Raw genomic sequence first — 13,173 nt, 5'->3', positions numbered from 1 at the left:
TAAAAGAGACAGGCAAAATGGAAGAGGAGGTGTAGCCCAGATAATAAAGAATGGGATAAAGACAGGAGAGAGAAAGGATCTGAGCTCAGATAATTAAGATGTAGAATCATTTTGAGTGGAGCTAGGAAATAATCATCAGAAAACATTGGTGGGAGCAGTTTATAGGCCCCCTAACAGAAGCTGTAGTGGCAGGCAGAATATAAATCAGGAAATTAGAGGTGCATGTAATAAAGATAATACAGTAACCATGACTATTATCTTCATATAGGCAGGGAAAACCAGATTTGTAGTAAGAGTGTGGAGGATGAGTTCATGGTACATTCAAGACAGTTTTCTAGATCAATATGTTGAGGAACTAACTATCCTGCCACCTTCAAAGATCGATGCACATGTACCCCCAGGTCCCTCTGTTCCTGCACATTCTTTAGAACTGTGCCATTAGGTATATATTCCTCCTCCCTATTCCTTCTACCAAAATGCATAACCTCACATTTAGCAGTATTAAATTCCATTTGCCACCTAGCTGCCTATTCTGCTAGCCTATCTATGTCCTGTTGCAGGCAGTTCATATCTTATCAAATGGCAGAGCAGGCTTGAGGGGCTGAATGGCCTAGTCCTACTCCTAATTTGTATGTTCACATCCTCACTGTCTGCCACATCTCCAAGTTTGGGGTCATCAGCAACTTTTGAAAGTCTACTCTGGATTCCAAGATCCAAGTCATTTATATGTAGCCAAAAAAGCAGTGGTCCCAGCATTGACCCTTGGGGAACGCCACTGTCTACCATCTCCCAGTCTGAAAAACAACCATTTACTACAACTTGCTGTTTTTTGTCCTTAAGCCAATTTTTTTCTAATCCAATGGACAGACCCTCCTGTTCCAAGAGCCTCAACTTTGTTAACCAGCCTTTTATGTGGTATCTTATCAAACGCTTTCTTAAAATCCATATAAACAACATTCACCACATTCATCAACCTTTTCTGTTACATCATCAAAAAATTCAATTAGATTAGTCAAGCATGATCTCCCTTTTACAAATCCATGCTGGCTTTACTTAATTAACTTGAACCTCGCTAAGTGTCTGTTGATTTTTTTCCCCTGATTTTTTAAAATTTTATTTTCAAAATATACTTTATTCATAAAAATCTGTGAAAAATACATTACCAAACATTCCGATTGTTTCTAAAGCCTTACCCACCACTAACAGGCCTGTAATTGCTACAACTGTGCTTACACCCTTTCTTGAATAAGGGTGTCACATTTGCCACTCTCCAATTCTCTGGCACCTCCCTCATATCCAGGGAAGATTAGAAGATTGTGGCAAGCCCTTCTGCTATCTCCACCCCCACTTCCTTTTGTACCTGGATTGCAAGCCATCTGGACCATCTACCCTAAGCATAGCCAGCCTTTTTAGTACCTCATCATGATTTTCTTGGAGTTTGACAGTGATTTGTTAAGCAAGAAACTAAAGCCTTAAATCTGAATAAAGCAAAAAGCATAGGTATAAGGAATGAATGGCTAAGGTAGATTGGGAAACAAGATTGAAAGATACAAATTTAGATAAGCAATTACAATCATTTAAAGAAAATTCATGATGTACGATTAATATACACTGCCTTAAGGAATAAAAATCGCTATGGGAAAGAAGTGGTCCAACCATGGTTAATGAGAAGTTAAAGATAGTCTTAAAGGAAGAGGCTTATAATGTTGCCAAAAGGAATAATAAGCATGAGGATTGGGAGGATTTTAGAAGTTAGGATGACAAAGAAATCGATAGAGAAAATAGAATGAGTAAACTAGCAAGAGACAAAGAAAATTTGTAAACATTTCCATAGATATGTAAAAATAGAGATTAGTGAAAATAAATGTGGTCCCTTGAAAGCAGATGCAGTATAAATTATAAGGATTAAGGAAATAGCAGAGATAATAAACTAATACTTTGTATTTGTCTTCATAGCAGAAGACAAAACACATTCTGGGAATAGTGGGAAACTAAGAATCTACTGAATGAGAAACTGAAAATAATTAGTAAAGAAATAGCAGATAAATTAATGGGACTAAAAGCCAACAAATACTCTGGACCTGATGGCCTACATCCTTGGGTTTTAAAAGAGGTGGCTAGAGGATAGTGGATGCCTTGGTTTTGATCTTCCAGAATTCCCTAGATTTTAGAATAATCCTCATGATTGGAATGTAGCAAATGTAAACCTGCTATTCAAGAAAGGTGGGAGAGAGAAAACAGGGAAATATATGCCAGTTTGCTTGGCATAGGAAAATACTACAATCTATTATTAGGTATATGTTAACAAGGTACTTAGAAAACAAGAATGTGAATGGGAAAAGTCAACACAGTTTTACGAAAGAGAAATAGTGTGACCAAATCTGTTGAGCTTTTTGAGGTTGTAGCTAGTAGCATAGATCAGGGGGAACCTGTGGATTTAGTTTATTTGCATTCTCACAAAGCATTTGATTAAACAAAAAACTTGAATTTATATAGTGCCTTTCATGACCACAGGATGTCCTAAGGCACTTTCCAGCCAATGAACTAATTTGAAGTGGTATAATGTAGGAAACAAGGCAGCCAATTTGCACACAGCAAGCTCCTACAAACAGCATTGTGATAATAACCAGATAATCTGCTTTTGTGCTGTTGATTGAGGGATAAATATTGGCCAGAACACTGGATAACTCCCCTGCTCTTTTTCAAAATAGTGCCATGAGATCTTTTACATCCACCTGATAAACTGAGATCTTGCCTGCTCTAACGACAGAGCCAAAAGATGGCACCTTCGACAATGCAGTACTCCTTTAATACTGCACTGGAGTGTCGGCCTTGATTGTTGTGCTCAAGCCCTGCAGTGGGACTTGAACCTATAATCTTCTTCCTCATAGGTGAGAGTGCTACCAACTGAGACACTGCTGATGTATAAAGGGCCATACAATAGGTTGTTACACAAAATTAGGGCTCATGGAATATTGGGAGTTATATTAGTAGGGATTGAGAATTGGCCAACAGGCAGAAAATAGAAAATAATAAATGGGTCAGTTTCAGGTTGGCAGGCTGTAACTATTGGGGTACTGCAAAGACTGGTGCTTGAGCCTCAGTCATTCACAACCTGTATCAATAGCTTATATTAGGGGACCAAGTGCAAAGTATCCAAGTTTGCTAACATTACAAAGTTAGGTAGGAAGGTAAGCTGCGAGAGGATGCAAAACAGCTGCAAAGGGATGTAGGCAGGTTAAATGAATCGGCAGGAATGTGGCAGATGGAATATAACTTGGAGGAGTGTGAATTTATCCACTTTGGTATGAAAAAGTAGAAAAGCAGAATATCTTTTAAATGGTGCGAGACTAGGAAATATTGGTATTGAGGGATTTGGGGATCCTTGTCCACGAATAACAGTTAATGTGCAAGTACAGCAAGCAATTAGGAAAGCAAATAGTGCTATACTCCAATCCCTTTTTAATAAATGCTAAAAGTATTACTGCAATTATAAAGAGGCTTGGTGAGACCACACTGTAGAATTTTGGTCTCCTTACCCAAGGATATACTTGCCTTAGAGGGAGTGCACAAAGGTTCACTAGACTGATTCCTGGGATGAGGGAATTGTCCTATTTTGGTGGGGGGGGGGGGGGGGGGGGGGTGGAGAAAGAGAGTGAGAAGGCTGGGCCTATATTCCCTAAAGTTTCGGAGAATGAGAGGTGATCTAATTGAAATATTTAAAATTAAGTGGATTAATAGGGTTGTTGTTGGCTAGTGCAGCTAGAAGTAGGGGGTTTTGTCTCAGGATAAGGAATCAGCCATTTGGAATAAGATGGAGAAAGTTCTTCACTCAGAGGGTTGTGAATCTTTGGAATTCTCTACCTGAGAGAGCTGTGGATGCTCAGTTGCTTAGTATACTCGAAACAAGAGATCAACAGATTTTTGGATTCTAAAGGGATATAAGGATAAGACAGGAAAGTGGAGTTGAGCTAGAAGATCCACCACACTCTTATAGCAGAGCAGGCTGAAAGGGCCAAATGGCCTACTCCTGCTGCTATTTATGTCCTTAATCATAACATGAACATAATCTCCAAGTACTAAAAAATATATTGAACGAGATTACCCATATTTTGGTGTGGTCTTCCCTATTATATAGTTTATGCTTTAGAAACTTTGGGTTAAACACAAAATTCATTAGGCAGTAATCACCGACAGTGACCCTCCAGCAGTTTTACACTTTTAGAAATCTCAAATCATATCAACTTCTCCAGTTCTATCCAACATGAGACTCCACTTGACACTGTTATTTCATATCCAACACTGCACTGTTGGAAATGATTATTACACATTAATTGGAAAAATTAGGTAAGATACAGGAGGTATGTGGAGCATAAGATAATTTCAAAGAATGGAGAAAACCATACCACTTGTTTGATCTTATTGTTTTTATTGACCGTCATAGGTGCGATGACCCTTATGCAAAATGTTGAGGATCAAAAGTCTTCTTCAGAAGGCAAGTTCAGTCAATACTGCTACTAAGAGGCATCTTCAAAGAGTTTACAATGATTCTAGGTTGGCTCATGGATCATGCAGAATAAATGTGATTTCACTTAATCTAGTGGCTGTCAACCTCCATTTCATAAGATTTATATTCAGCTTTGTATTTTATAGAAATGTTGTTTTAGATTCTTACAAACCTTGAATCCTGTGATATGCCAGAGCTGCCAAGATGTTTGCAGTGAAATGTGTCAATGTTTCTCACGCCAGAAGTGAGGATCCAAGAATGCAGTATATATTACTATATCTGCCTAGAGATTCCAACAAATCTAGCTATGAAGAGATGGTCCATTGTTACCTATATTCGACAAGGTTTCAGCTTGCAATATCATTAGAAGGGAATAAAACATTCACTTACTTGCCAATTCTGGTTATAATCATGTTACCCACATCAAGTAATGGATTAGCGAGTTGAGGGTTCAATTTCAAAACAGTTGAACACTAATCTGTTCAAGCTGGTCTAGAAATTAGTATCGGCTCTGAATGAGGAACGTTGGTCATAAGTGGAGTGGGTGAAGGGATCACTAAATGACTGCAAGCCTATTTGGAGATAAAGGTTTAGGTTAACAGTTAAACTTTTCTTGGAGAAAATAGTGTATTTAAAAAAAATCAAACATTTTAAAAGAAATAGGGATCCATTTGTAATAACCTAGGCATTGCAATCAGGTCAAGGGCAGGGATAAGATTGTTACAGTGGCCAACTGCCCACACAAATTCTCAAGACTGTCAGAATGTAGTAATATCGAGTCAAAATTGGTGAATTTTTGCAAAGAGCCTTAGTAACGATGAATGGAATAGTCTTCTATATCAAGCACATAAATCTGATGTAACATGGCCCAAAGAGGTAAAGCATTTTTCTTCAGTGGCTTGAGCCATTCTGGAAATAAACGGAGTTTAACCATTTAACCAATGCATCCTTGTATATAAATTATCTCCCATTAGTGTACCTTTTATTTCTTACCACTCCCAAACCATCCAATATATATGGTGTGATATCTGTTCCCTATAGCACGAACTGGGAAACGTAAAAAAAGCAAAAATGACTCTTGCAGTAAAGTCTGTCCACATCGGATGGAACGGAGGTCAATTGGCTAACTTTTCCCAAGTGAGACCAGACATTACCAGCAGACCATTTGTGGGGCATTACTGACAAGTCTTATTCTGTCCTCACCTGAAGTAATCACATTTTCCAGCATGACTTGCTGGTTACAAATCAGCAGCAATGCTCGCTGATTTTCCCCTTTCAAGGGTATTTATCTCCTGATGTGCTAACTCAGCACAGAACATGGATTGAATGTAGCATGTAACATTTTTTAAAAAAAATCTTACATATAACATCCATGGCTGTTAAAAGTTCATTCTTGAGCCATGGACATCTCTGGCAAGGCTGGAAATTATTGCTCATTGCTAATTGTCTCTAGATGATGGTGGTGGGCTGGTTTCCTGAACCACTGCAGTCCTTGTGGAGAATTTACTCCTACAATGCTATTAGGTAGGGGGCTCTACAATTATGCTTTATGGATGAAGAGGGCCTTGAATACAGAAAAACCTTTGATTTTAATTTTTTTCAGCAGGACCAGTTTACCAATATGATCTTACCAAACAGGAAGTACGTATATACTTGAGTTCCCTACTTCAGTTCTTTTGGGAGAGTGAGTAGGAGGTGGGGATGCTACAATCGTCTGTTATGCTGTGCTTAGTGACTACAGCATTAATCTTAATAATGCTTGTTTTATATTTGAATTTTGAAAAGATATCTGATAAGGCACTGCATAGAAGATTGCTAATAAAACTAAGGTGAATGATGTCAATGTTGCAGCATGGATAGGTTTGATAAACTGCAGACAACAGCAAAGATTAAGAACATAGACAATACAGCACCTCGAGCCTGCTCCATCATTCAAAACGATCATAGCTGATTTTCCGCATCAACTCCACTTTCTTGCTGCTCTCCAATGTCTATCAACAGCACAAAATCAGAATAAAGGCCATGATTTGGAGACACCCCCCCCCCCCCCCCCCCCCCCGAGGCATTGGGAACAGAGAAAGAGGGGGAAGTACAGAATATCATGACGGGTGGCGACGGGGTGGAGGGTCCGCTGCCCAGCGATCTTCACGGGGCGGGATAGGCTGACAATGGCCTTCCCCCCACCCCCCCCCAAGAACACCAGCAACGGGAGGCTTTATTTATAAGCAAAGATGAGCGAAAATGTCGAGCTCTTTTCACTACAAAAAAAGACATCTGATAAAGGTGCTCAAAATAAGGGTTTATGATAAAGTAAATAGGGAAAAAAAAAACTCATTCCTATATTGGCAAGTCAGTAACTAGAGAGTATAAATTTATGAATATCACCAAGAGTGATGGAGAGGTTAGGACAAATGTTCCTCCCCAAGAGGTTCTTTAAGGATGAGCAGCTTGTTTCTGCTTAAGCGAAATAATTTGATAAATAAAACGAGTTCATTTCCATCACGTCATTCCATTGAACAAATGTAAATATGCAGCTACCTGCAAAAGAAGAAAAAAAAGCCAAGAAAGTTTAAACTACAGAAGCCCATCATGCTTGTGTCTGGTCTTGAATAAAGCATTTGCTGCATGTATAACCAGCTATTAAAACAAATAACCCTTTCAATTCCTTTGAACAATCCCTCCCTTCTTTCAACGTCAAAGAGATATAAACACTGCAGCACATTGGACCATTCAACCCACTAACCCTGCATCATTGCCAGATCTTCAACCATAGTCTTCTACTGTAATCCTATTCCTGCCCCAGAATTTGATATACATAAATTAACACATTCAAGATGAAATTGATTCAATATTAATCCTCAGTAAAGATTAGAAATACAGTACATGGTATTTCTTCTAGTGTATCAACTTAATGATCAACAAATTTATTATCACTTTCCCCTGTTTTACACCGAGTTCATTAATTTCAGTCACAATACAAGTTTATGCCTGGGTGTAAGGGGAGAATGAGCCAGGGTTGCTTTTGAGTTAACCAGTAAACCCTGCTGGAACTGCATTTGTAAGAACGCTATGTAAAGTGCACTCGGCTGAGATAAGCATGCTCAAGTGGCACATTCAATGGGGGAAAGAGGTAAGGAGAAAGACCAGGCAGAAAATGAGAGAAAAAGTCTATTAAATGGTCCAGTGATAGTTATCTCATTATGTACTGCAAAATGGAATGCAAATAGAGAAAGCATCTACAACGCAAGATCATAATATTAAATGTTTTATGACACCATCCTAAATGTCACCTTTGTAAATACGAAAATTTTTCCAGAATAGTTTTAATATCTGTAATAACTGTTAATAAAAAGTACATTTACAGTAGACTTCAGTACATCCCAGCAGAAATCATCTTCATTCCTCCACAAGTGCTGCGCTCTGCTTTCCTTTGATCTACTGGGAAAATAGGTCTGATCCAGAGACAAAATACAAATTTTCAGAGTTCAGCTACGTCTGCAAATGTTACATTGCAGATACATGCTTAGAGTATGGCAAAATTATGGAAGCTAAAAGAGTTCAGCCCCTCCCCCTTAAATGCACTGTAATAACAGCTCCCCACCTTACCAAACCCTCCCAAATGCCACCTCAAGGAAAAGCAATGGAGACCAATATTTGCACTGAATTTTTTCAGTTAGATTTATACTCATGCAGTTCTGAACTGAAAACAGATTGCCCGTGATCAAACAGGATGAGCAATTCTGTGCAAGTGAACCTACTCTTCACTGCATGAACTCACTTTCCAATTGTATATATGTTCAAGACAAGTTATGAAATTAGGAAGCTGACATTGATATTAAGTCTTTAAGAAAAGAACAAAGTCCACAATGACAAAGTTTGCTGAAAAATTACATGAATGTCTGACACTGCAAGCCAGTAGTTAGACTGATGCAGAACTGGATTGCTGAATACAAAATTCAAATCTGAATTGCAATGTTGGTTGGCGCTTACACATGGACTTCAGACAGAGGTTAGACTAAGCAGCTAGGGCTGAAGTTCAAGTTCCCTCTGCTTGTCGAGGAAGATCTGAACTAAGCAAAGGGGTAATCCTTTCTCAAAAGGCTCATGCGCCTCTGGGTCACAGATGACATCCTCATATATATTTGAAGGCACTCGGTGTGGAGTGGAGAGTAAGAGATGGCCATTGTGCATATCCTGCAATAACTATAGATCTACAGCAATCAAAAGTTTGACTTTGATGAAGTGGGTTTGGATTGTTAGCCTTTTCAATGGACTTTGTAATTTAAAAAAAAATTTAGTTCTGGTCATCAGTGTTGCAAGATTTCATAACTGGATACTTACTGCAGCCATAAATGTAAAATTTAGCTGCGTTGTCCAAATTTTTCTTAAAAAATAATTTTACCTCATCTTTTGATAATGTAATCCATCCTGACACTACCATCTGCAGTTAAACTAAAGCTTGCAGATCAAAGTACAGACTGCGTAAATGTGCCACTTCTGCAGAGTTTTTAAAAATATCAAAAGTAGGGGTACAGTCAAATTCAGAAAATTTGCATTAATTAGTGTCTAGGTTAAGCCATAGTATCCATTTTCATTACCTATATTGTTTTTAAAAGTGATGTACAAACAAAACATTCTCATTAGTGTAAATACTACCAATTAAGGATGCAAACACAAGTTCAGACTGAAAACCTATACCGCTCTTTAAAACTTTATGCACTTGGTTTTATGTAAAATATACCACAGTCCTCAATCAGTAGAGGCAGTGTCACGAGATTATAACTGCTCAGCATTCTTTCTAAAGAATATAAACTCACTGAACATTACAGATATTCATTCATAGTATGGGCATTTACAGGGTGCAGAAAGGCATGGCTACAAAATAGACAGATTTCTGCCCAAATTTAATTGTAAATAAAGCGTAGATGCCATAAAAACTAGGTATTCTGGCACTGCCTGAGCTATACAGCCTAAATCTCAACACTGTCCTTCACTTGGCTAAAAGGACAGCAAGTCAACTTGTTAAACCAAGGTACTGCAAAAGAGACACCCCCCAAAACTGAGATCAAAATTGCATTATGGAGTTAAAATCTGTAACGGCTGTCACAGATGTAAGAGTAAAACAAACATTGTTGCTAGAGGTTGCATCAAACTACAAATAGCTGTATTTGGGCCATATTAGTGGTAGACTATAACGCTCCACCGTAGCCTTCAATACTGTAAACCTCAAAGATTTCGCTCCAAGTTCATTTTAAATTGTCATAATAATTAAGTATGATTTTATCAAATTATATGAAGACCTTCTATATGCAGTTTTGTTTTGCTTTTCCCTGTTTAAGAGTTTATTTTTATTCCAAGGTATTAAATCATCAGCCAGTATGAACATTTCTAAAAAAAGTGAGCTCATGAAGTTTTCAAATACCTCCTCACTATATTGCCTCTGTCACCATCACTCCCAAAATGTAGGACAACAGTCCAAATAAAGTGATGACTACATTTAATAAATTAATATACATATTTTAAGATTTACAATGCACATTCATTTATCTTTAAGGGGCTCAGCATGTCATTATATTTACACATATACAGTTATCAGACAGCACTGGGAGATAAAACAGGACGGTGTTGGGCTTTTTTTTTTGGACATTAGCAAAGGTACTGGGGGAGGGGAAGGGCGAAGAGGGGCAAAAAGGAAGAACACATAGGAGGGATGGCAGGGTCAGTCAACACCCACTACTCCTCAGAAGAAGGTGATGCAGCTGTCGTTGCTTGTTTACCCGCCCTTCGCTCATAGTTAACAAGCCGTTGGCCAACGAGATACCTAGGTTTAGAAAAAGAAAAAAAGGTATAAACACCATCACACAATGCATATAATATTTTCAAAGATTAAAGGTACATCTGAGACACATTTCTGAAGATGCTGTGGTACAAATATTTAGCCACATAATTCATTAAGTCATGACAAATATGACATGCTTGCTTACATGTAGTGAAGTCATCAGCGAGACAGCCCAAGAAATCCAGACCACCCCTTTACTTTCTGCAACTGTTATACATGCAGATTTCAAAATAGCCTTCTAGATTTAAAAAAAAAATACTTTGTGCTCACTAAAAGCAAATGCAGGAAAACATCTACCCAATGTGCATATTAGATGTAGGCACTTATTGTGCTGGCTATCAAGGATAGAACCATTTCAGAAATACAGACTAATTTTTTTATACAATACAATGCTTTTGGATTCCTAGGAAACACCACATCAGTTTTCAACAAACCAATAATGACAATAAGGGAATGGAACACCCTTTTGTAAACATTATTCAGCACTGCACAGATACACTGCACATTGCCAAAAACAAGAACCTATGAAAAGCTCAAATTTTGCGCACATTGCAATAAAATGGATGTAAACAAAACCTATAATCTAATATTAAGAATCAGGTGAAATTATACTGTATCTTAAATTTAGTCTATTTTATCATTAAAATTCCATTAGTGGTGTAGCGTCTTGTAATTCAATATTAGATATCCACTCTACATAAAGATCTTTGATTAGACTGAGATTCAGGATGAGAAAATAATGAAAGTGTTTTACCATTTTTATTCTCTGGTGCATATTGAGTTGCCTAGTAAAATACCTACTTGTCATTTTTAATATGCTCATAGAGGCGCTTGAACTGGCGGATTTGGAAGGACATCACTCCCATCAATATCACCACCATTAGAAGCAAAGGATAAATTCGACGCTGGACTAGATTCTGCATCTCAGCAGTTACACCTGTATAGCAGTGGGGAACAAGGGCAACAGATATCAAAATTTATATTGAATAAAGTGCACACACAAGCAAACTTTGATTAATATGACTCTATATCTGGGATTATGATGCAAAATAACTAAGAAAGGTTTGAAACAATAGGTTCTTTACCCAGACATTTTAATCATACAAGTTCATTCAGTCCTTTCAACATTCTACTGAAGCAGAAACTGCCTGTTCTAGAGACAAGGTTAAATAATTCGACTGTTCCATGTTAACTTGAACAGTTGATCCTTCAGAGTATTAAGCAACTAACTAGATTATTTTATGAACCATTCATAAAGGCTATAAATGCTTAGAGAAAACAGACAACATACTTATATGGTTTTATCTGGAAAATGGCTTGATGGCATCAACTATTACAATTTCTACTGCTGGAAAGATTAATCCAACAAATGTATCCAAGACCTTCGTGACTTCACTATTTAAAACAATTTTTGCAACAATCTGTCGTGTACACTCATTGGAGGAATTGCATTTAGAGATCCCAATCGACACTATTTTTGAACTACAGTATTTAAACACCAAAAGGAAAGTTCAGACAGCCAGAAACCATCCCATAAAAATAAGTTCTCAATAAGCATTGGCCAATCAAGCAGTCATACCACTAGTTTGTTGAAAAAAATGTAAACTCAGACAAATAATTCAGTACCTACCCAGCAGGGGTACAATGCCAGTAGCTATGACGTATGGCAGGCAGAGTGATAACAGCAGCACCACAATAACTGGTGCTGCTAGTTTGCAAATTATAAAATGCAAATCAATGTTTCGAATCCCATTTGCATAGACCTAAAAAATTAATTTGGACAGTTTACACAGATGTATAAATTCACACACAAGCAGCACTGCATAATTTACTATTTAGGTAGGTAATTTACTGGAAATATCAGTTTGAAAATATAATAGTGCAGGACACAAAGTGGTACGGTGTAGCTCCATGGTAATAATTTGCCACACTTGAGTTTCTAATCTCGGCCAGGGACCGGGGTGGGGGGGGGGGGGGGAAAAAAAGAGAGAAATGTTGTGACATTGAGCAAAGACTGCTGCTGCACACCTGTTTGCCCGGTTTATAAAGTAGCACCAGACAGCAATTTGGGGATAGTCTATCCTCTCAAGAAGGGCTTACGTATGTATGGTAAAGAGAAATCAAAGCAGGGCATGGGGAGAACCCAATACCTAATCTTTTTGGGCCTCCTTATCTCGAGAGACAATGGATACGCGCCTGGAGGTGGTCAGTGGTTTGTGAAGCAGCGCCTGGAGTGGCTATAAAGGCCAATTCTAGAGTGACAGGCTCTTCCGCAGGTGCTGCAGAGAAATTTGTTTGTCGGGGCTGTTGCACAGTTGGCTCTCCCCTTGCGCCTCTGTCTTTTTTCCTGCCAACTACTAAGTCTCTTCGACTCGCCACACTTTAGCCCTGTCTTTATGGCTGCCCGCCAGCTCTGGCGAACGCTGGCAAATGACTCCCATGACTTGTGACCAATGTCACAGGATTTCATGTCGCGTTTGCAGACGTCTTTAAAGCGGAGACGTGGACGTCCGGTGGGTCTGATACCAGTGGCGAGCTCGCTGTGCAATGTGTCCTTGGGGATCCTGCCATCTTCCATGCGGCTCACATGGCCAAGCCATCTCAAGCGCTGCTGACTCAGTAGTGTGTACAAGCTGGGGATGTTGGCCGCCTCGAGGACTTCTGTGTTGGAGATACTGTCCTGCCACCTGATGCCAAGTATTCTCCGGAGGCAGCGAAGATGGAATGAATTGAGACGTCGCTCTTGGCTGGCATACGTTGTCCAGGCCTCACTGCCATAGAGCAAGGTACTGAGGACACAGGCCTGATACACTCGGACCTTTGTGTT

At 38.7% G+C, this 13,173-nt stretch overlaps 1 protein-coding gene across 2 annotated transcripts in view; it reads right to left on the bottom strand.

The window, feature by feature from the left end:
- Nucleotides 1-7,814: 7,814 nt before the first annotated feature.
- marchf6 (membrane-associated ring finger (C3HC4) 6) overlaps nucleotides 7,815-13,173 on the bottom strand; it is a 97,968-nt gene continuing 92,609 nt past the window's right edge. For both annotated transcript variants that reach the window (XM_068056208.1, XM_068056217.1), the window contains exons 24-26: nucleotides 11,977-12,109; nucleotides 11,148-11,283; nucleotides 7,815-10,328 (exon numbers count right to left, since the gene is read on the bottom strand). In XM_068056208.1, coding sequence (XP_067912309.1) covers nucleotides 10,241-10,328; nucleotides 11,148-11,283; nucleotides 11,977-12,109 — 357 coding nt within the window. In that variant the 3' untranslated portion in view covers nucleotides 7,815-10,240. The remainder of the gene's footprint in view (nucleotides 10,329-11,147; nucleotides 11,284-11,976; nucleotides 12,110-13,173) is intronic.

This window comes from Heterodontus francisci, chromosome 2, assembly GCF_036365525.1.
Source record: "Heterodontus francisci isolate sHetFra1 chromosome 2, sHetFra1.hap1, whole genome shotgun sequence".
Classification (NCBI taxonomy): Eukaryota; Metazoa; Chordata; class Chondrichthyes; order Heterodontiformes; family Heterodontidae; genus Heterodontus; species Heterodontus francisci.
The sequence above is the reverse complement of the archived record's forward strand: the minus strand, read 5'-3'. Positions and strand labels throughout refer to the sequence as shown.